Here is a 22,880-nt window from a genome sequence, read left to right on the forward strand (position 1 = left end):
CAGAGCATCTGTTAATGTGAACCGGCTCTTGCTTGACAGCTACTGAAGGACTTCCCAGACGAGCTGAGGGCCGACATCGCCATGCACCTGAACAAGGAGCTGCTCCAGCTGCCCCTCTTCGAGTCGGCCAGCCGGGGCTGCCTGCGCTCCCTCTCCCTCATCATCAAGACCTCCTTCTGCGCTCCGGGCGAGTTTCTCATCCGGCAGGGAGACGCCCTGCAGGCCATCTACTTCGTCTGCTCGGGGTCCATGGAGGTCCTGAAAGACAACACCGTGCTGGCCATACTGGGTAAGTCACAGGAAGATGAGAAGCGTTCACGGTCATGTGGATCCACAAAAGGGCAAATTTTCCCTTTGGCATGTTTACAGTGTTCAGTGCACCCATAAAAATAAAAGATAAAAGAGGGACACAAGCAGCTGTTTGGTAAGATTGTATTTAATTTCTGAGCCATAAAAAGATCTGAAATGACTTCAACAACATACTTGCTTCTGTCTTGCTTTTAATATTTGATCTATTTCCCGATATCTTTCCTCAAATTACCGCAATAATTTTCTAATGAATGAAGAGACCGGAACAAAACAGCTGGTAATGACATGGCTTTAGCTGATTGTTGGATTGTAAAATGACTGAATGAATGAATTTAAGCTACAAAATTGGATGAAATCTACACGGTACCACCGTAGCTTTGGTAGACGATTACCTGTCAAAATGAGACTTAATGAGAGGATGTGAGATGGCAAATACGCGTCTTTGATATCAAATACTAATGAAGTACGGGCTGAGAGATCACCTCTCAGTTCAGTGATTTCATTATTATGATCATTCCACAGGGATGAGTTTGATTTCATCCAATCAGACCCGAAGAGCAACTTGATCCGGATTTTTGTGGAAATTAGGTTGATGAGGGAGTCGAAGGAAAGAAGGAGGAAGGACCGATGAAGGCTTATGGGCGTACATCACTCAAACGACAGGGGAGGCATGGCTGAGGGAGGGCTGATAAAGAGCTGTTGTTTGTGTTCTGCTGCTTTAAAGAGTTATCACCAGACTTGACACACACACACACAAAGTCGAGGCTTCCCCGCAGTGTTGAGCCTGTGAGTGATACACAATAATCCTCCAATCCAGCATGAATAGAGATGTAGGATGTAGGAGGCTATCACACCTCACATATGGCAGAGTATAGATGTTTAGAAGGAGATGAATGAATGAATGAATGAATGAATGAGGCTGTCTTGTGTTTGTGCAGATAGTATGAATACATGAGAACCACATGAGGCTGAAGCACATTGGCTCCTCAGGCATCATTTACATTCTGCACAATGCCAACACTGCTATAGTTTCCACAGTGATATATGGCACATATATATATATATATATATATATATATATATATATATATATATATATATATATATATATATAACTTTTACTATATATATATATATAAATAAAAGGGGTTTTGGAGAAAATCATTAAAAAGTCTTATTTAATTTGGAGAAAAATAGATCCTAGCAGAAGGACCACTTCACACCTCAAGTCAACTGAGGGCATTTCAAAAATGTCCCAGGAGGTAAACCTTGTGCTCGGAATTTTTCTTACTGTTTAAGTCATAACAATGCGGCTAAAGAGTGTTACCTAACACTCCTTCTCTCTTAATGGCTCTGGTATCACCAGAAGCCGATCCCTGTGTCGCTTCGGATGTTTTTTGTGAGTTAATTATGTTTGCAGACACATAACACATTTAAATAACACAAACAGATCAGAATCAACCAGCATTCAGCAGTAAAAGTTAGACAACTGGTACTGAAAGGAATCTTGCAAATTGGAATTTGATTGGTCAGACACAATGTCGCACCTGTGACGACAGCTTAGAGTCATTTCTTTCGTTGGCTGGCTGTCTCGCAGGCTGAAATCTAATTTCCCCTGGATGTGCTTCAAAGCCTTTGAACACTAATCCAGCAAACTGGGCGAGCTTTCCCGAGGTGTGTTTGTGTGAAAGTGTAATGGACAAAGTGATAGATGGAGAGATGAGGGAGAAAGGGGGAGGATGTATATGTGCGGCGACGACGGATGTATAAGTCTTAAAAGTCAGTTTCTCAAAAGGCTGTATCTGTGCGCCTGTGTGTCGACCTGTGTGTGTGAGATGAAGTGGATTTATCTTCAAATGCCAAGCCCCCGGCCGATATTTGATCTTGCTCATGACACACATACACACATCTATAGACGGAATGCTGGGCTGTGCTGGTATTAATAATGAATAGATTTTGCATTATTAAAGCACCTTGATTATTAATGGTTGAAGTGTGGATCGAGCAACGCCCTGCAGAGCCCAGGAAGCTGTTGGTACAGCCCATCATGACCTTTACCAACAACCTGCATCGGCAGCGTTCTTCCAGGAATTATGCTGTACTCATGATACACGGTTCATTTCCAACGATCGGCCAGTCTGACCAAAACAGATCCCCGAGTGTGAAAGTGCAACCACGCGTTCAGTCAATTAGAGTCACGGACGAAGGCATTTTGCAGGCACCTGTTGGGTCTTATTTTCAGCCTGTAAATTTGGCCATAAATTGACCTTCACTTTGGCCATCACGCCAAATCAGTGTAACGTATGATGGGATGTATTACGTAGAATTGAATTAACGGTGTGTGACAGTGGCTTAAGATAGTTACGACAGGCCGCAGTGCACTCTATCATGATGGGCCTAGTGCACGCTAATTATGACGCACACGTACACATATTTTTCTTCCTGTTGCTTTTAGGTTTAAAAGGCATGACTGCTCGTTTGGTTGTGCTCAGCTTGTCAGTCTTGATTATTCATTCATTTGAATCGTTTAATATTAAGTGGAAGTGTACGATGATTGGTCATACACATCAGCCAATGCAGCACGAGCAAACGCCATTTAAAAAATAGCTTGTGACAACAACAGAAAACAGTGTAAAACACCGACAAATGGACCAACAGTGAGTCCAGAAGTGAACGTTAAGTCATTGATGATCACATACCCACTGAGCTAAAGAACAAGTGAGAGCCACTCTACAGCAAGCTAAACCATTAGCACAAAGGCTAACCCAGTAGCAAAAAGGCTAATCAAGTAATGTTAGCACAGAGGCTAACACAGTAGTGTTAGCACAAAGGCTAACCCAGTAGCAAAAAGGCTAATCAAGTAATGTTAGCACAGAGGCTAACACAGTAGTGTTAGCACAAAGGCTAACCCAGTAGCACAAAGACTACTGAGCCAAAGAATCCCTTTCAAACTGGCAACATGTACTTTTATGGTGGCTCATTGGCTTGTGTTCCTATGTTTGTGGCGTGTATCAAAGTTGGTAATATATTCTTATAGCACAAAAAACAAAAGAGAGCTTGTAGTAAACTCTGCAGTTCCTCTCAGGGACTCCCCAGAACTGTTCGGTCCCAAAACGTCTATGGTTGGAGGGCCCTGCTCTGTCTACAAGAGCTTCCTTTCACAAGCTTTCACGTATACTCAGACACATTGAAGAAGACCAGACAATGACGCACTCTTAAATGCCACTTTCAAGCATTCACCTCCTGCTCAGTTTAACATTCTGCTGTGATTATCTCGCTGACGCTTGCTGTCGCCCGGGGCTCCATCGCCACCCATCATCTTGTGCAAAAACAAAAGACAATTGGAGCCAAGCTGTGGTGTGAGTGATGTGAAAAAGATAGAGACAAGCGGAGCATGTAAAGAGCCCATTGTGCCAAATTATGTAGAAGCACAGGGATCCAGAAACGAGGGTGCAACACCTTATCCCTCCCATCTTTGTTGAAATGACTTTCCAGGTCCATCCCTTTGATCTTCGGTCTCTGATGATCTACAGCTCAGAGAGTCCGTGTGTTTAATTTACTTCTCTGATTCCCTCAGGCGGAGCCAGCTACTGAAATTACTCTCCCTCTGATTTACCACTTCAAAGACTCGTGTCCGTGTGTCCTTCTGCATGCGCAGGTAAAGGGGATCTGATTGGCTCGGACTCCCTGACGAAAGAGCAGGTGATCAAGACCAACGCCAATGTCAAGGCCCTGACCTACTGCGACCTGCAGTACATCAGCCTCAAGGGCCTCCGCGAGGTCCTCCGGCTCTACCCCGAGTACGCCCAGAAGTTCATCAGCGAGATTCAGCACGACCTCACGTACAATCTGCGAGAGGGCAACGGGGCAGATGTGAGTACGCACAGAGAGCAATATCACAGATTTAAGACTTGTGTTTTTATGTTTGCAATCGCTGTCTCAAATTGCTCCTTAAAGACAAATAAAGTCGTTTTTATTCATTTGAACTGATCAGACTGCCTCCTTGTGGCCACGGGATTGCCAGTGAATAGCAGTATTGTTGGATTTGCTCAAACTTTGTGTCAGAAACTGGGAATAAGAATGCATTCTACAAATTATATACATGTAGGGTCATGTCCATATCAACCCAACGTCATCTAATATTGGGTACCGGGGAAGGAAAGCGAGTAGTCTGTCACTTTATCAGAACCTGCTGCAGTTTGGTATTTAGAGGCCAATGTGGCTAAAGGTGGGGACCGTGTCATCAAAAATGTTGCAGTAAAGAGTCGGAGAAAGGTCTGCAGGTGCTTTTTGCATATCTACTGCTATTTTACAGACACACACGCACAGCCTGCGCCTCTGGCGGGTGCAGCAGCAGCAGAGGGAGCAAAACACAGGGACAAGAATAGCTCAGTGCTGCTGTTTGAAGCTGTCCTGTCACTAAAAATAGTGCAGGGAGGAAGCACGGGCGTCCCTGAATAGCTGTGTCCCCCGCAGCTGCTGCTAAGATTGGATCCCGCTCGATATAAATAGCGCAGCCAGCCGAGGAGAAGAGAAAGGCGGAGGAGAGACGAAAGGGAGGGGAGGGAGGGAAGACTCTGTTCTGCTCTTCCTCAGTTCCTCCTTTTCCACTGCAGACACGTGTGATTCTCCCGTGCACAGAATGGTCACTGCAGAGTATTTGCGTGGTGCAAATGCGTGCACATATCAGCATGTGTCCGTAGTATCAAGGGGATGCATGATTCCAGATGCCACAGGCTGCTGCCCATGTCTCTGGTTTTGGGCTGCAGATGTCCATACTGGTTATGAATGCAGAACCTTTCTGGTACCAGCAGCCCAGGAGAGTGTGTTTGCACATGTGTGTGAGAAAAGACTGCAGATGTACAGCACCTCCTTTCCAAGCAGACAGAGACTTGAGGAGGCAGTCCCAAAAGGATGAAATAGATTTGTCATAGCAATGAAGAAGAGACGTGTTGCCCAGCGTCGACTTGATCAAAAAGAATAAGATGATAAACAGGAAGGGGGAAAGTCTGAATTGAATTCGGGGTACCGGATGTGGAAAGGTTTTACTGAGCAAGAAAGAAGGCAGACGTTTTGGGCAGAAGTGACAGTTGTATCTTCACACAGTTTACATACATCCACTCTCACATGCAGGCCCTGCTCTCAGACTTCTGCATGACTCGATCACGCAGACATGATGCGAAATGCAAACTTCAGCACACACACACACACTCGCCAACACGAGGCGAGTGCACACTTATCACGCCCCCGCATCGCAGAGCGCTCCTTGGTTTTCCTCCAGAGCTGGGAGCTAAAATTAGAACAAGAGAGCTAAAAATACATTACGGTGGCACGGGGGGAGAGAGAGGAGGGCACTGGGGGAGGAGGAAGAAGAAGGAGAGAGTATGCTGAGCAGGCAGGGATGGAGGGAGAGGAGAGACTTAATTAAAGAGTGAGGCTCAGAGAGGGAGAGATCAGGGGAGGAAAGGGAAAGTGGCGGGGCGTTGGCTTGTCTGCATGATGAGATGTGAAATACATTCATTACTCACTGCACCAGTCATTCTAGGGCACAAGTTATGTTATTATTGTGAAGCCGGTGGAGGAGATTGGCAATTTATACTGTAATCCCTAAAGCTGCTGTTTCTTAAAGTGGATGCAGTGAAATTGTTTTGAGCGTGTTGGTAAGGTCGGACCTTACAGCATACACTTTATTAGCTTTAATCACTTTTCAAACTTGCCTGGTTTTCATTTCACCTGTCTGTACCTCGTGTTTTTTGCTTCATCTTTTATTATTCATATTCATCATAATTATTATTTCATGATTTACTTTCTGGTGCTGCAATCTGTTTTGCCTTTTGTGTCTATTGACATACGGGGAGTGAAATAAAAGAGATCAAAGTGGGCACACACGCTGATGTTTGACCGGCGTTCAAAACGTTTCCCGTCTCCCTCGAGGGATCGTGTGAGACGAGGAAATGTCAGAGAGAGAGAGAGATGGAGGAGCGAATGGTAACGAGTCCAATTCCAATTAGTTCTCATTTAGTTGTGAGCAAATGTTGTTTTGCCTCCGTCTTCCCCAGACTGCAAAAAGAAGCCTGTCATGCTACATTTAATACAGACTGCTGCTTCTGACTTTTTCCTCATCACTTTGCTCCGAGCACACACACACACACACACACACACACACACACACACACACACACACACACACACACACACACACACACACACACACACACACACACACACACACACACTCCCCCGGCAGTTAAATCCGTCCCTGTTCCCCATCAGCGATGTCCCTGCTTATGAATTGAATAATTTAGGCCGTCTCCAGTGTTGATGCTGGGTCGCTGAAACTTCCAGAAAAGACTATCTGAACAAAACAGCACTTTCTGTCTGTGATTGAACGAGAAGAAGTCAAAGTTCAGCATTAAATAGTCTCAAGCGCTCAAGATACAGAGAAACCAAGAGCAGACTTGTACCTGTTTTTGTGGCTGGATGTTTATGTATGAGTGAGTTGGTGGGACTTAAGGTTAATAAATGTCCTAAACGTTTTATACTGCTCGAAGCATTTTAGATATCTTGAGGTGAGAAGTCTTAAATCCCCCCCACAAAGATATTTTTTGACAAGCCGCCAAAAAAAAGTTATTTTCTGATTATTTTAACTTCTTTATTTTATTATATGTATTAAGGTATGTTTTTAATATACTTTTGTAATAGATTTGTATCTCTTTCACACTGCAAGGATCATAATGTTTAATATAGAATAAAGTGTGTAGGAGTCATTTAATCCCCCACATTGCCAAATCCTCAATAGTAGCTCATGAAATGCAATAAAAGAACAATAAAAGAGTGAAGACGAGTCTTTCTACACATCGTGTCTAAAAGCATGAAGTAAACAGTACACCAGCACTTTGATCTTTCCTGTTAATAAACCAGCAGCAAAGTGAAACAAATATTCACTCATACACCCAGGAATAGCATCTGTCTGATAGCACCTCTACACTAAAACTACTCACACAAGGAAAATGGTGAAAGAAAAGGAGCTCAGAAATGTTCAAAATGAAGAAATATCCTGTTGTATTTGTTGTGTCTTATATATGCTCTCTGTTGGAAGAGGGAGTATGTTGTGAGTACAGTACATCAAAACATTCACTGGTGGAAACTCTTGTTTGTCTGCCACCCGCTGGCACAACCACGTCACTGCGTCCCCAACACGTGCTCAAAACAAACAGTCTCCTCCGTCAACAACCGCCCGGTTGAACTCTCTCCGTTTGACTCGCAGGTGGACTGGGAGAGCAACGGCGGCCTGGTGAAGAAGCTGCCGTCGATCCGCGAGGTCGAGGAGGTCGACGAGGAGCAGAACTCGGCGGCGCGCGCCCATCGCTCCCCGCTGCGTCTCAGCAGGGGGCTCAACTCGCCGCTGCGCTCCCCGCTGCTGCCGCCGAGGCCGTTCCGCGCGCCCTCCGAGCACTGCCGCCCCGTCACCCTGCAGATACCGGCGGTCAGCTTCTGCAGTGCGCCGTCCGAGCTCAGCCCCAGGTAACACACACACACACACACAAAACAGAAGTAGCAGCAGCAGCTGATGCTGCTGCAGCATGTGTGTGTGGCTGCCATGAAAAGCCAGTAGGATACTGGCGGATCACGTGGCTGCTGCAGGAGGGCATGGTGGTTTGTATGCGTGTACATGGAAAGTGTCCATGTGTGCACAGAGATGAATGACATCCTGTCTGCTGTGCACTGATTTGTGAGCAAAATCTGCTGATGGAGGGGTTTATTGTTTTGTGTGAGAATGAAGACACACACGCAGTAATTATTGCTCTCTCTGATTTACATTCCTCTCCTGCCCTCCGTCTCTTATTTTAATCCCTTTTCTTCTGCATAGATTCGTGGACGGCATTGAAACTGAGAGCAACTCCACCTCCTCACAGAAGTTTGAGTTCAGTCCCAGCATGTCACCTGTAGCCCCGCCCTCTCCATACCCAGGTAACACGTTCTCTCTCACACACACACACACACACACACACACACACACACCTCGCTCTGAGGAGAACAGTTTTATTTCTGGAGGACTAATGTTCTTGTGTGTAGGGATCCGGGAGCACTCAGAGATCAAGCAGTGTGTGTCCAAACTGACAGAGGAGGTGAGTGCTCCATGATGATGATGATGATGATGATGCTTGTTTACACTGAAGAGGTTATGAACTGCAGTGACCTGTCAATCACAAGGTAGCCCCGCCTAAGCTAGTCAAAATGTCGATCTGTTACAAAGTTAGACAATAAGCTGAGAAAGAATTTTGCATCCTTGGGCAAAGCTCCAATACTCCTTCTCAGTAATCGGGTATTCAAAAACCATGGCAACCATCAGCCAATCAGCAGCACAGTCTCTTATCACTTTGTGTGCTTTGTTGCAAATCCAGTTCCAAATTAAATGATCAAAACAATAGATTTGGAAGGATTACACTTCTTCAGCAGAGCTCTTGTAGTGATTCCATGTTAGTATTTAATCTGAGCATGCAGCATGTTCTCCACAGTCACAGCTCATGATGTGACTGTGGACATTACGTATGCGGAGTGTGTATCAGATTAGGTTTAACGCAAATAAGGATTAACTTTGTCAGACATTGTTGTAAGCACCCCTGCCTTCTATCCGTTATCCACCTGAACAACAAGAAACTTTAAACAGCATTCGCATGGACTGACGTTGATTTGGTCTTGTAGTGTGTGTGTTAACGGTGTGTGTGTCTCTCTCTCTCTCAAACAGATGAACAGTCTCTCTAAACAAGTCTCCACGCTCAGTCAGGAGCTGCAGGAAATGACGCGCCTGCTCAAGCCCCTCCTCCAAACCACACCGCAGCCAATCCTGATGACCTTGATGCCAAATTTAACCCCGCCTCCCAGCAGCGCCAGCCAGCTGTCTACGAGCGCCTGTCTGGTGCTGCCGCCCGCCGCCGCCACACCTTGTTCCCTCCAGAGACCAGACACCCATTCCCTGTTGGACAGCGGAGACACGGAGGGTGTGGATTTGCCAGGATGCCTTCTCCCGACTCCTCATTCACCAAAAAGGCCTAATTCATCTCCTTCGGCGTCGCCACAGCTCCCATCCAAACCCCCGGGGGCCAACGTCAGGGGCCCCACCCACTCTGATCTTCCCTCCCCTGAGGAAGATCTTCCTGAAGGAGTCCTCCGGAGCCTCCACGGCTCCTCCAGCAATGGGATATATTTGCCCTCGCTGCAGGACCAGCCTCCCCTGGCGTCACACACCCCTTCACCCTCTCTCTCCTTCTCCATGTCCCTCTGCTCCTCGCCCTCCCTCTCCCGACCTGGCAGCCGTGCCAGCAGAGGCCTGCTCTCTCCGCCTCCCTCCCAGGACACCCCTCCTCCCCCGTCCTCCCACTGCTCAGCTCCCCCGTCGCTCACGTCCTCCCCCGGAGACCGTCGGCTGAGACCTTCCCCTTCCGTCCCGCTCACGTCCCCCGTCGTGTCCCTCCATCCCTCCACCGTCTCCCTGCCCATGTCTCTGGACTGTGTTTGTGCGAGGAGAAGGCAGAGAGATACCCAGAATGCACCTTGGTGTAACTCGCAGCCGCGCCACGGGGAGGCCCAACCCGCCACCCGTCCCCAGGAGCTGGAGATGCACGAGTGGGGGCGACAGGTGGAGGAGGGGAGGTCCTCCGCGGAGCACATCAGCTTCATCGATGAAGAGGAGCCAGCGTTATGAACGGGTTAAAACTGTGAGACGACAACAAGAGTAGCAGAAAAACGGAGATCAGATCAGGGAAAGTGGGCGGCTGGATGAAGACAGTCGGCTGGTCCATATCAACACAGGAAGTGATTCATCAGGCAGGAAACGGACAGAGGCTGAGACACAATGCCAGCTGTCAGCAGATCAGTGTGAAGGAGTCCTTTTCTACGCCGATCAGCCACAGAACTACAACAGCACAAATTGTCTTACAGTATCAACACTTCAGTAGCGTCAGTCGACCCCCGCAGCTACTGGGACCAGAGCACAACTTTTTAACCGGTTCCATTGATCTCTGGAGCCCGATTTAACCCTCATGTTGCTTTTTAAAAACCCCAAGTATGGATGTCTCCTCTTCAAAGGGCAGGTACAAAAAAAAAAAAACCTCATATCTCAGCGGGAAACATGTCTTCACCCAAGTCAGATAGTCCGAGCTCGCCTCACCGGGACTGGGAATGTACACTCTTCATTCAGTCACCTCACATGGAGGACCAGTTTGCATCAACGGGATTATTTTTACATTTTAAAATCTTCCTCTGGCCTGGTGGAGCAAAACACTTAGTCATACACACGCCCTCCAATTATGTCCCCCCCCAAAAAATAGATAGAGACGTTTGAATTGGTTTTAACTTTCTTTCTCTGTAAAAGAAGTTTGGAGGCCACCAATGCATGAGCATGTAGAGGAGCAGAAGTGCTTCTATTTGAGAGTGGACCTAAAACGTCTGAGCTAGCTGTTGCATTGTGTGCCAAAGACAAGTGTGTGTGGGGGGGACACAAATATCATGAACAGCACCCATATATATATATATATATATATATATATATATATATATATATATATATAACCATCGTGACTGTTTACAACCAGATTGTTCCGCAAACTCCCGCATCACTCCTGAGCTTTAGCCATCCAGCCATCCGTGCCTTCTCCACACAAAGACAAGAGTTCCCTAAAGTCCTTCACCTGTTAATCACGGGCACCATATGGATCAAAATTCACATTGAAAGCCATCAGCGTCACGTACAGAGAACACTTGCACCTCTACCCTAAAATGTAATTTATTTTTTCAGGCTGTGAATTTATTTATTTGTATTTATTTTTTGACGAAAGCAATGAGGACGTCATCTAACTGGACGCACTAGAGTGTCACCTTCCCAATTGTTATGTAGCGCACACACACACACACATTTTGCATCATCTCCAACCCGTTTGCCAACAGCCTAACCCTAAAACTACACTACCCAGGCTGCATTGCTACAGAGGTCTCAGGACTTCTCTGCATTTACTTTTGTGTCTGTGAGGTGCTTTGTGCACCACATGATACTTGTAACATAGACAGTCAGATTTCTGGTTTCTATTTTCTGTAACGGGGCCGGGGAGGAACACAAAGAACTCCCATTGATGTCTGAAGTTCTGATCCTGTGTTTTTTGGGGGGGGGGGGGGGGGGGGGGGGGTCTTGGTTACACAAAAGGGTTTTAAATGCATGTTGCAGCTTTTTTTGCATGAGGAATGTGCCTGCTTTTGAGCTGTGGAGGGCGGAGTCCTGATGGGAGTTGACAAACCGCCACCCTGGAGGAGGCTGTTGGGTTTCAGATGTGTTATTAAAGACTGCCGTTACATAAAAAAACTCTTACCAGGATTACATACTGTACGACAATAAAGAAGTGTTGTTTTCTAAGACCTCAGCATCCTGCGTTACTCTCTGGAACCACAAGCCAACGGGTCCTTCAGCAAACTACAAATATTTGTATCCAGATTTTTTGGAAATATCTACAGCACAAAGGTTAGTTTGGTTAAAAGGGTTTCCCTTGGTGCCTAAAACTGGGGCTGAGTAACTATTCGCTGCAATACAAACTAAATGGGAGGTTCACTGTATTTGTGCATTCTTAATACCAGGTTGTTTTTTTTGCTCAACTCCTGGATGTCTTTAAGATCATAATTATGTTGTTTGATCTCAGACACAGCAATTTAACCAAGATAGCTTAATATTGCTGTTTGCTGTAACTTCACACACCACATACATTTAAAAATGTCTGTCCTGAGGCATCCATTAGTTTCTGAATCTGGGAAAGTGAAAAGAAAACCTGTAAAATTCCTCAACTACTGTATCTGATCTTTGTCAACAGTGTGGATGAGAGGAATAATCCTTGTTGCAGATGTTAAAGCTCAGAACTAAACCCACAAAGCAACCCCACAGTCCTCCGTTTGTTTCTAAAGGTGAACCTCAAACATGTCTCGCTACGAGTGCCCTGTGAGGAGAAATAAGACGCAACACAGAAGAAATCCTTCTTCAGGTCTGCATATATTTTCAATGGAAACATTCATTCTATCAGTTTCAGTGGGGTTTGAAATGTCGGGGAACAACACTCTAGATCGATCGTGATGGGAGAGGAAATGATACGACGGAGGGAAGAAACCCAGCACTTGATTCTGCTGCTGTGGATGCACTTAGTGCCTCACCCTCCAGGGGCCAGTGTCAAGCAGTTCTTCCTTTATTCCTTACATCTACTCTGTCCTCGCTCGCCTCTCAAAACACATCGGATAGAAACCCAGGAGCTTTTCCTTTATCCCTTTTGACAAACACACAGTGGGGGTGGGGGGGCTGCAGAAACGGCAACAGACATGTGAGGATACATGCATCCTCTTATCTCTGGTGTCGTGTACACTCATGCCTGTTAATTAGTAACTGGGCAGGTCAGAGTTAGCACTCTGGAACTACGTTTCCCATTGGGATTATAAGGATGCTGGACAGAAGTGACAGGCGACGATGCACGCAGAACCACGACAGAGGAGAGAAAATAAAATTCAGGGGGAATACATTTCTTTTCCTTATTCACCTCTAGAGACCATGTCACATACTCCAATCAGACTGCGCCAACAATCCTGGTTCCGAGAGAATGAATGAAAACGAACAGAGGGTCGGGGGAAAATAAAAATCCAAAAATATATTTGTTTATATTTATATATATTTATATATTTACGAGGTATGTATCCACAAAAAAAGGGGAAGAAAACAACCAAAATTTTAAAACAGGCGGTCTGCCTTTTCTCCAAATGTGTCCTTGCTTGCGACGCCTGAAGGAAACATGATTAGTCGTAATATTAATTAAAAATAAAATGAAACTGGGGAGCTTCGGTGTCCAACCGCCCAGCTCTCGCGTCAAACCTCATAGTCCGCCTTTCTGAGACCAGAATCTCCACTATGGGGAGTCCAGACGCACCACGGTGGTGCTGGTTTCAGGCTGCAGCACTCCAACAAGGACCAAAAAAAACAAAAACCACAAAGCCCCAAAAGGAAAGGAAAAATCACTTCATTGATGAAAACACGGGAACCCCTCCTAACCGTGGATGTCCCAACAACCACGGTCTCCATGATGAGGTTCGGAGTGAGCTGAACTGTTGTGGTGTTATTAGGTGGGTGGGGGGGGTGAAGGGAGGCCAGCCACAGGTCCAAAAAGAAGTGTCTGTGCAACAAAACAAGCCTCGAGGTTAAACCAAACAAACAAAAGAACCAATGGCAGGTGTCCTCCCCGCGACTGTTAGTTAGGCTGGAATTCCTCCCCTCGGTAGTCACGCTAGGTACTGCTGCATCGCCGTCTTCGCCCTGCCAGAGAGAAACAGAATCAGGCTGGTGTCTGTTGAGAATGTGTGTTCTGTGATTTGTTATTGTGGCCCACCTGTCGCAGAGGTTGGGGTCAGAGGCCTGGGTGAGTTTGTGCAGGATATCCACGAAGCCCATCTCCCTCAGCTTATCCTGCCGCTCCTGAGAACCTGAGAGAAATTCATTCATATGAATTCATTAAGTGACATCTAAAATTCCTTTTCCAAAACAAAAGGCATAAATGGCTTTGTCATTTCTTTAAGCATTTTAGTGCACCATCATCTAAGTGTGTTGCAGACAACAGACTTCAGATTGCATCTAAAAGAAGTTGAAAGTTGTGTAACTTTGACCTGAGCTGTGCTGACCTTTGTGGGCACAATCGCTGTTGACCACTGCGTGAACTGAAAGATGGGACGAAAAACGAATTACTTGCGTTTCTGAATCTCCAGAACTGTACAATAACAAATCGGCCTCATGCCGAGACCAGACAGGACAGATATTGTTTGGTGAAAAATAAGCATGCAGCAAGCAGCAACCCGGTTAGTTAAACAGCGTTTGAATCTCTGAAACGTGGTGATATACTGCTAGCAACATTAGCATTGTAGCTAAGGTGGCTTCATTCAGTGCAGCGCCACTCGAGAGGCCTGGAGTGGTAAATACTGCCCGAAGCAAAGCAGAACTTGCGACACAAAACTCTTGTTTTTCTGCTGTAACGTGAACAACATTTCACCAGAAAAGACGAAACACTTTCCTCACATCCCTCTGACCCCCTTTCTTTGTGGCTCCTTCCACTGGTTTGGTGCGTCTCTTACCGTCCTCCTCGTTCCAGATTAGATTTGAGACGCAGAAGGTGGCAGCGAGCTGCAGTTTCACATTCGAATGTCCCTGCAGGAACAGCAGAAGTCAGAAAAATGTACAAGGGAGGGGAAAAACAAAAGCACAGGTCATTAAGACGTCTAAAGCATATATATAGTATAGCAGTTTGTACTCTATACGTCGTTTGTCGCATTTCTGTCCGAAACGCCAGAGGGCGTAAAAACAAAATGAACTGTGAAGAATCAAAAGGACAGCGAGTGTAACCCACAGACTGTAGGCGTGAGCGTCACTAACGTAGTCTTCGGTTGGTACGACACACCCCTCACAACATCTCAAGAGTGAAGGGGAAGCGGTAGGAAACGCATGCTGCAACAACACCAAACCCTTCTGATCTGATCACAAGGGTGAGCCACAGTAGTGGGCTTGTAGTACCATGTAGTATTTGATTTTCTGGAGCATGTCATCATTGGTCATGATGAGTTCCTTGGCTGTGTTGCCGTCGGCGATGTTGGCTAGGATGCACAGCGTCTGACGGATATAAAAAAAAAAGAAAAAAGGAATATTACATCAGTGCTGCTTTCTGAACATTTTGTTCTTTGTGATTCAGAAACAAACTCTAAATTGTGGACAGATTCTCTCCAAAGTGCTTCCAGCTCCACAAACACCACTTGACATGTCTAACGGAGGAAAGACTCACACTTGCAGAATGTTCAAATGTGGCTTTTTTTTTTTTTTTTTTTTTTTAAACATGAATTGTGTATGAAAACCATCTGTAAGCATGAAGCTAGGCTCACCTGCTCCTTCACCTCTATACTGTGCTCCGCTTCCAGGATGAGGGTCACCGCCTGCATGATCTGCTTCCCATGAGAGCTCGTGATCTGGTCGATGTGCTGCCAGTCGAAGGGTGCAAGAGAGCAAAGCAGGAAGAAAGAATCAGTATGCATGCTGTATTTAACATCTCTGAAGAGTCTGTGCCAATTCAGCACATTACATGCATGTGTATTAATATTTACAGAGTAGGTCAGACAGTATGGAACATTCAGGGAAGTCTACTAAAAAGGGCGCAACTTTGCTCCTGCAGCCATTTCTCGCTTGCACACTAGAATATTTAGCATGAGGCGGGTTCGGACTACGTCCTGTGGAGTAGATCACTGTCACTAATGATGTTAAAAGACTGTCACCAGGGTGGAAAAATGCTTCTGAAATTAAGTTTAGCAAATCATAGAGAACTTTATCACAATCACTACTTTTAGTGCACACTGCAGCTGCCCTCACAAAGCATGTACTGTTGCATGCAGTATGCATTCAATTGAGACAAACATTGACCCTTGAACTTCTCAACCATCTTGCTCTTATATCTGATGTGCAGAGGATTGTGGGTCAGAATTGCAAAGTCAGTATGGCGGCTTGTGTGCTGCTAAATGTGACGGGATGCAGTTTGACATCCTGGTATTTTTGGCATACTGTGTATCGGGACGTACTGAATCTGTTTCTGGCATAATAACCGGTGTGGTAGTACAGGTACTGGAATAAACAATATGTTTGGAACACACCAACATTCCTGAAATTCAACTCTGCTCAATGTCCAAACACTATCGACACAAGGAATTTAAGTTTCTAATCGTGTGTGTGCGTGTGTCTCTCTCTCACTGGGCGTGTTGACAGCAGATTGCGCAGCAAACCGAGGGTCTTCATCAGCACATTGGTGTCGGGGTCTGATAGCAGGCGGAACAACTGTTCTGTACCCAAACCCCGAACGATCTCCACCTTCACCTTCTGATCGGCCTGGAACGCCATGTTCTTAACACACAAACGCAAAGAATGATCTGGCGGCACGGTGCGCAAATGTAAAATGAATCAAATGCAGCCGCTTTATTATATTTTTAACTCACTGAAACATATTTAAAGTGATATAGATATATAGAGATAGAGATAGATATAGATAGATATAAAACACTTTAAACACAACTCTGATGTTTTTCAGTGCAAAGACAAAAAGAGGAAAATAGATCTTTCTTTACATCCAGTCCTAAAAAGCACAGATTTGATTGTTGTAAGAAGCCAACAAGTATAAAACAAATGCTCTTCTTACCATCAGAGCCCAGATCCCATTGACCCTCAGTGCAGGACTGTCACTCTGGGTCAGACTGCATAGTAATTCAATCACGCCCGACTCCAGGATGGGCTGCAGATCAGCAGAAACAATTGGTCTCAGTATTAAAGTAACACAATCTGTCCTCTTTACATGCGAGCGAGTGTGCGGACCTCTTTGCTGGGTGAGAACTCCAGCAGTAGATTGCATAGTGTAGAGGAGGCCATGACCAGGACTTCATCCGGGGCGTTCTGCAACAGCTACACACAACACACGTCAGTCAGAGTGTGTTTATATAGCACACAAGTATAGTTCCCCTACAAAACGTGCCCACTGACCTTCATGAGGGGTTTCCACACTGCATGGTCGTGGAAGCTCGTCCTCAGCTGCTGCACCGACCGCGACAGACTGTGAAGACACCTGGTGGAACAAACATGAACGCACAAACACAGCGGAGAGGTTAGTCACAGGTAAATGGCATTTTGCACAAGTTTCACCTCTTTGGTTTTATAAATCTTCCGCTATTGATGTCGTCGTAAAAGTCTCATCAAAACCTGAATTATAGTGACAGCATTTCAATATCCCTTTCATTAAAATGTTAAACACATTTTGTTCCTAAATAAGCATAAAAAAAAGAAAAAGACGCAGGGATAAGAGGGAGTTTAAGAGGCGAGGGCAGATCGTACCTGACAGCCGCCAAACGGACTTTAATGCTGGATTCTGATAGGCCACTGACTATCCGGTCCATCATGTTCTCCGTCTCTGTGATCTGAAGACAGGACAGAGGAGAGGATAGACTAGAAATATAAATAAATAGAACCGTGCACATTTATATATGCGAACAACTATATACAGCCGAGGCAAAAGGTCACCTTTTTGCGGATGTCCTCGTCGTTGGAGCCGAGTGAGGCGTACAGTTTGAAAGCGGCTTGTCTCAGCTCGTGCGCATGCTTCAGGTCATGATCCAGCTGCAGAAGAAGGAGCACAAAGTCAACAAGTGGCACATTTTTTTTTTATTAAAAAAAGAATCCGGTTGATAAATGTCGAACAACTTTTAAGTCTCCGCATTCACAATTAGACTCACCGATTCGTTTCTGGGAAGCAAACAGTGCAAATGACTACATTCAGACACACTCAGGTTCACAGCTGATGAGCATAACTACACTGGTCCAAGTCTGGACGTCGGAGCTAAACAATCGATTACTCTTATTAAGAAAAATAATTGCGATTATCATTTTTAGCCATACAAGCTGGATGGCTCTGGGTATCTAAAGGTTGGTCAGTCAAACACTTTGGTCCAGACTGAATACCTGCGACGCTAATGACACTCCCACCGACCTAAGCTGAATACTTTGTGTTAAGTGCTAATCAGCCAATGGCAGCATGCTAACATGCCAAACATTATACCTGCTGAACATCAGCAGTATTGTCCTTGTGAGCGTGTTAGCATGCTGACATTAGCACTTAGCTCAGGCCCACTGACCCACCCGCTTGATGTCCGTGATGGCAGACACAGAGCTGGGGTATTTGAAGTAGTCGGCCAGCATGGCCACCAGGTGGTCGGTGGTGCTTGCGATCCTCTGCAGCTCCACGTCGGGCTCCATCAGGTAGGCCAGCGTCTCCGCACCCTCCACCCTCTCCTCGAGCAAATGCTCTTTACTGCACATCCGCACGAGGCACGGCAGGGTCTGGGTGGGAAACAGGAAGTCACATTTAATAAAGAAGTGCGCCCGTTTATTGTAATGAATAGAGCTGCAGTTGTAGAATAAAAACCTGACCTTTAGGACTATGCAGCTGTCGTCTGTCCTGATGGCACCCGCCCGACACATGTACGTTAGACTGGGACAGAAGGAGAGGAGGTCACACTCAAAGTAGAGGGGGAATGTAGTCATATTCATATCGATTGGAGCAGATTCACGTCACTCACCATTTGGCTGCCGTTAGCTGCATTTCAATGGGTTGATCCCTTTGCATCATTCTGACAAATACCTGAGAGAGCAGCTCACCATCCACCAGCACTGTGGCAACAAACAACGTCGATAAGCTGGGGTTGAAAAGTGAAGCTCATACGGGGAGAAGGAGAGACTCACCATTCACCAGTGTCATGGAGACCTGAGTGTTCTCATAGGCAAGGACTGAGAAACACTTTAACGCCTGCATCCGGACCTGGAGAGGCACGAGGTCGGAGGGAGACAATGATACACACCGTTAACTGTGTGTGAAAGGTTGTATCGTGCAGTTAGGTATATACTATGTGTACACACACACACACACTCGCAGAGAGACGGCCGTATACCTTATAAGAGGGTGAGATAAGTAGAGGGGCAATGTTCTGGATGGCGCCGTGGTTGAAAAGAACCGTCTGGTGCTCTGGGGTCTGGAGACAACAAAGGTCCAGTCAGCAGTGAATCTTGGTCTGTCTACGAGCGTGACGGACTCCGCTGTGTTTTGCGTGTGAACGAATACCAACAAATACCTTACAACAGTGGGAGAAGATCTGTGTGATGTACTCCTGGGTCTTCTGTGAGCGGCTCAGTAGAGACATTAGATGAGGAATCACAGTGGGGTCCTAAAAAAACACACATCACCAAATAAGATGGAAAAAGTTAGAACGAGCCTTACAATTAGAGGAACACTGGGCTGATCATATCAGTGTGCAAGACAACCTACAGTATAGAGCAGCTGCACAGGAGTGACTGGACTGATGAAGACCGTTCTGAGACATCGAAGGCAAGCTTCGATGAAGATCAGGTCTGGACACAGAAGACCTGTGAGCAAAAAACAGGAGTTGAATAAGTCCCTGTCTCACCAAAGATGTTGTCCTCTGCAGTCAGTATTTGCATGTACGTGTGTGTGTGTGTGTGTGTCCCAACCTTGAAGAAGGGCAGGGATGATGTGACAGTCCACCAGGGACTTGATGTTGTTCTCGGTGCCCATGGCTAGGCTGCCCAGCACCACGGCACACTCGGTCCGTAGCTCCGGACTGGACGAGCTCTGCCCGAGCAGGTAAAGTAACCTGCAGCCAAACACCCCAATATGCAAATAGTTGAACTCTTACACTCTGCAGTTCCGATGCATTTTGATGTACAAAAGCATGTACCACCAATGTCGTGTCCATGTCTTGAGAGTAATTGAATGTGGTGAAAGTAGGAAGAAAGATAAAGTAGGAAGGACAGGAAGTGGAAAGGTGTGCAGAGACGTACCTCGGCACAGCTCCCAGGACAATCAGATTGGCCTTCTGCTTGTTGTTTCCTATGACGGCGTTCTTCATGTCACTGTGAAGTCGGACATAAACACACAGATGAGGATCACTCTTGGCGATCTATTTGAGGTAACTGAGACAAATTTGCTCTCAACAACGAAAGTTTAAGAGTTGACAACGCTTTAGATGACGGCCCGCAACATGCAGCATATTTCGTCCCAATTTATGTATTGGGAAGATGTATTGTGTCCATGTGTACATTTAGCTACAAGGGAACAAGATGTGTGGTCAGGGAATAAAGGTGAACCTAAAAATAATTCATACTGTAGTTTTGAGAGATTGTGAGGCAGTCTGCAGATGAGCAGATGTCATGAAATAAGTATGCAGACAGAGGTCAGCCAGGCACACATTTCCAAATTGGAACAGTGACGGTTTCCAGCAGATGTGCCACATATTGTTGCAGGACAATGAATGAGCCGGGTCATTTGCATGCACTCTTTTTTTTTTGGTTTTCCATGCAGCAGTTTCCTCTGCTCTCCTGCCACCCCCAGATGATATCATATAGCAGGTGAGTGAGGCTAATGGAAAAGTACAGCTGCAGCAGGCAGTCAAGTCAGTCAGGTGCTCGGCTAGCGGAGCGCTACGAGCCGTAACCAGAGCTAGTCCCTTCAGAAGTTAAAAATAACGATCGAGAGCGAGAGAGGGAGGGAGAGATGAAGTCACACTGATGACAGAGATGCATTTTCAAATAGATTGTCAGAGGAAAGCCTGGGCATGTAAACATGGAGGTCATGCTCACTCAATCAATGCATTTTAGCACAGGAAAGAAATATCAGCTAAAGCCAAAGGCTGTGCTGAAACACACACACACACACACACACACACACACACACTGCTGGACTTACATGACTCCCTGCAGCACTTTCTGTGGGTTGGGGTCAAACAGTCGGTCAACATAATGGCGACTAGTGGCAGTGACTTCCTGCATGAGCACAAATATAACAGCAACATCAGTGACACAATTTACAGACACATTTTCAAGCTAGGGCTACTTTACTAGAAAGGTAATCCGGTTGAATCTTGCCGTCTCTCTCACACACACACAAACAGTACAGATTTTGAACGTACTTAACGGCCTTTCATACATTTTTAGATCAATTTAACAACAAAGTTGAAAGGCTGAGAGAAAAAGCCTGTCACACTATATGTCTGCGTAATCTTTTTTTTTTTTTAAAGCAACAATAATCAAACACAAGTTTAAGTCTTTGATTTTAGATAATTTAACTAAAATAAAAGCATTGATCGACCCACAGTCACACACAGACAGCAGCATGGCCCTTTAAAAGTTATTATATAGGGCACCCAGTGGCTCCACGTGACACCAGTACAACTGTGTATATATCATTGACAGCTTTAACCAGAACATTCCACATGAAACCAGGAGCGCAAACCTCACCCAGCCAGCAACACGCTGCTGCTGCTAAATGCTTTTGGTGACTGCATGCTGCTGATAAGGTGTTCAGCAGAATATGTACCTTATAAAACTCACAATCATTGGCCCGCCAACTATTCACTAAATATTTTGACTCTTTTACTTAGTAAACATATGCCTTTCTGCATAAATGCACATCAAAATAGAGTAAAAGAGCTTGTTTATAAAAAATAAAGCCAGGGGGGATCCCCCAAACCCAATATTTGAGTGACTGCATGATAGAAGAGGTTCCAGCTGTTTAATGTGGTATAAACTTTTTAAAATGTAACACCTAAAACGCAGTTGCAGCTATTAAATGCAGTAAAATATCATATATGTCACAGAGGCCTAATGTCAATCTAATAAGTTCAATCAATAAGTAAATTTGAAAATGAACACGTTCAAAGAGCTATGGGCATTCCAATGTTTATTCATTATATAGGTTAATATTATTAGACTACTGTTTGGATATTACCTGGCCCCTGACATTTTGCAAAAGTAACCCTGTAGAGTCTCGTTGCTGCATGTAACGTTACCTTCCCTGGGGGCGTTTCACTATTATCAGTCTGCTCGTTTAAACTACTTATTTTATGTTAACTTCAGCTAAGTTACACCTGCAGGTCATTGTCACCTGCAAGTATAATTTATGATATAATAATATTAGTTAATTGCTAGACTTTCGGCTGCTGACAAAGCTTATTTTACCCAGTAGAAAACACATTTAAGAAGTAGGCAATCAGTGAATTTCGTTAGCTTAGCTAACGTTAGCTTAACCGTATGCTAGTGATTAGCTTAACGTTAAGTTTGCTATTATAATTAGCAAGCTGCAATAGGTACCGGAGAATAATATCGGACGGTTGGAATAAAGACAGTCTAAGTCCTGCAACTTATGCTCCAATGTGGATTTATAATTATTTAAAATGTCTTTGGGACAGCGTTGACAGCACTCTCACTCTTAGCAGTTAGCTTAGCTGCTAACTCATTCCGAGCGACACTTGACAGGTATTACTGCGTTCGTTCGATTTGTGTTCCTTCACACACCGACGGGGCGGCCGGACACATAGTCGCGTGCATCCCTATCCCGCGTTCAGACCGTCCCCGTCCCCGCGGGCGAGGTCAGGATAAGAAACTGTTGCAGCTACATAGGCAGAACCGCTACAGTGCTACATGTTTGCAAAGCCCTGAACTTAGCTTTGCAGGCTAACAGAAGCCATAGACCCCTTCTAGTTTAGCTCTTAGCTTATTCCCAAGGCTGATCAAATGATAAATTGTGAATTTAAAACAACGCTATTTGAAATGATGGGAGTGACACTCACAGACAGCACACTAATGCGTAGAGGGGCCTCCAACAAGCACGCCATCTCTCTTCCCCCGATCGAGCGCCCCAATCGGCGCAGCACTTTGCAGCCACTCCGCCCCCCCAGAGCAGCTGTGAGCGGCTTTAAAAAAAAAAAAAAAAAGTAACTACAGACAAATAAAAAACAGATAACTATATTTTCCTCTTGTGGGCTCAAGTTGCAAAACACCAAAGCAGCCGCTATGCAACAAAAAAACAAACACAACAACACCGCTAACTTGGCGAGCTATCTGTCAGACAGTGGATTTGTCAATGAAGTAAATGTTGTTTATGGCTGTGACGTAGGTGATATCTCATTGAGTT

General features: G+C 45.5%; 2 protein-coding genes across 2 annotated transcripts in view; one reads left to right on the forward strand and one right to left on the reverse strand.

The window, feature by feature from the left end:
* Positions 1-10,015, forward strand: part of kcnh3 (potassium voltage-gated channel, subfamily H (eag-related), member 3) — a gene marked incomplete at its 3' end in the record, with an annotated part of 87,397 nt that extends 77,382 nt beyond the window's left edge. Inside the window, exons 10-15 of the mRNA XM_079277311.1 lie at positions 40-289; positions 3,968-4,182; positions 7,577-7,833; positions 8,180-8,280; positions 8,386-8,438; positions 9,059-10,015. Of these exons, the coding sequence (XP_079133437.1) occupies positions 40-289; positions 3,968-4,182; positions 7,577-7,833; positions 8,180-8,280; positions 8,386-8,438; positions 9,059-10,015 (1,833 nt within the window). The remainder of the gene's footprint in view (positions 1-39; positions 290-3,967; positions 4,183-7,576; positions 7,834-8,179; positions 8,281-8,385; positions 8,439-9,058) is intronic.
* Positions 10,016-12,339: 2,324 nt separating this feature from the next.
* armc8 (armadillo repeat containing 8) lies at positions 12,340-22,795 on the reverse strand. The gene is made up of 23 exons (XM_079276495.1): positions 22,537-22,795; positions 20,655-20,731; positions 19,751-19,822; positions 19,421-19,563; positions 19,218-19,315; positions 19,024-19,116; positions 18,844-18,924; positions 18,638-18,713; positions 18,475-18,565; positions 18,326-18,386; positions 18,035-18,235; positions 17,420-17,515; positions 17,234-17,316; positions 16,886-16,967; positions 16,721-16,807; positions 16,548-16,640; positions 16,106-16,255; positions 15,250-15,345; positions 14,888-14,983; positions 14,452-14,524; positions 14,005-14,040; positions 13,716-13,809; positions 12,340-13,642 (listed from the first exon to the last, which is right to left on the reverse strand). Exons 1-23 carry the CDS (start codon positions 22,579-22,581, stop codon positions 13,609-13,611), a joined length of 2,058 nt encoding a protein of 685 aa, XP_079132621.1. The 5' UTR covers positions 22,582-22,795; the 3' UTR covers positions 12,340-13,608.
* Between the last annotated feature and the right edge of the window lie 85 nt (positions 22,796-22,880).

This window comes from Melanostigma gelatinosum (genome assembly GCF_949748355.1).
Source record: "Melanostigma gelatinosum genome assembly, chromosome: 10".
Lineage (NCBI taxonomy): Eukaryota > Metazoa > Chordata > Actinopteri > Perciformes > Zoarcidae > Melanostigma > Melanostigma gelatinosum.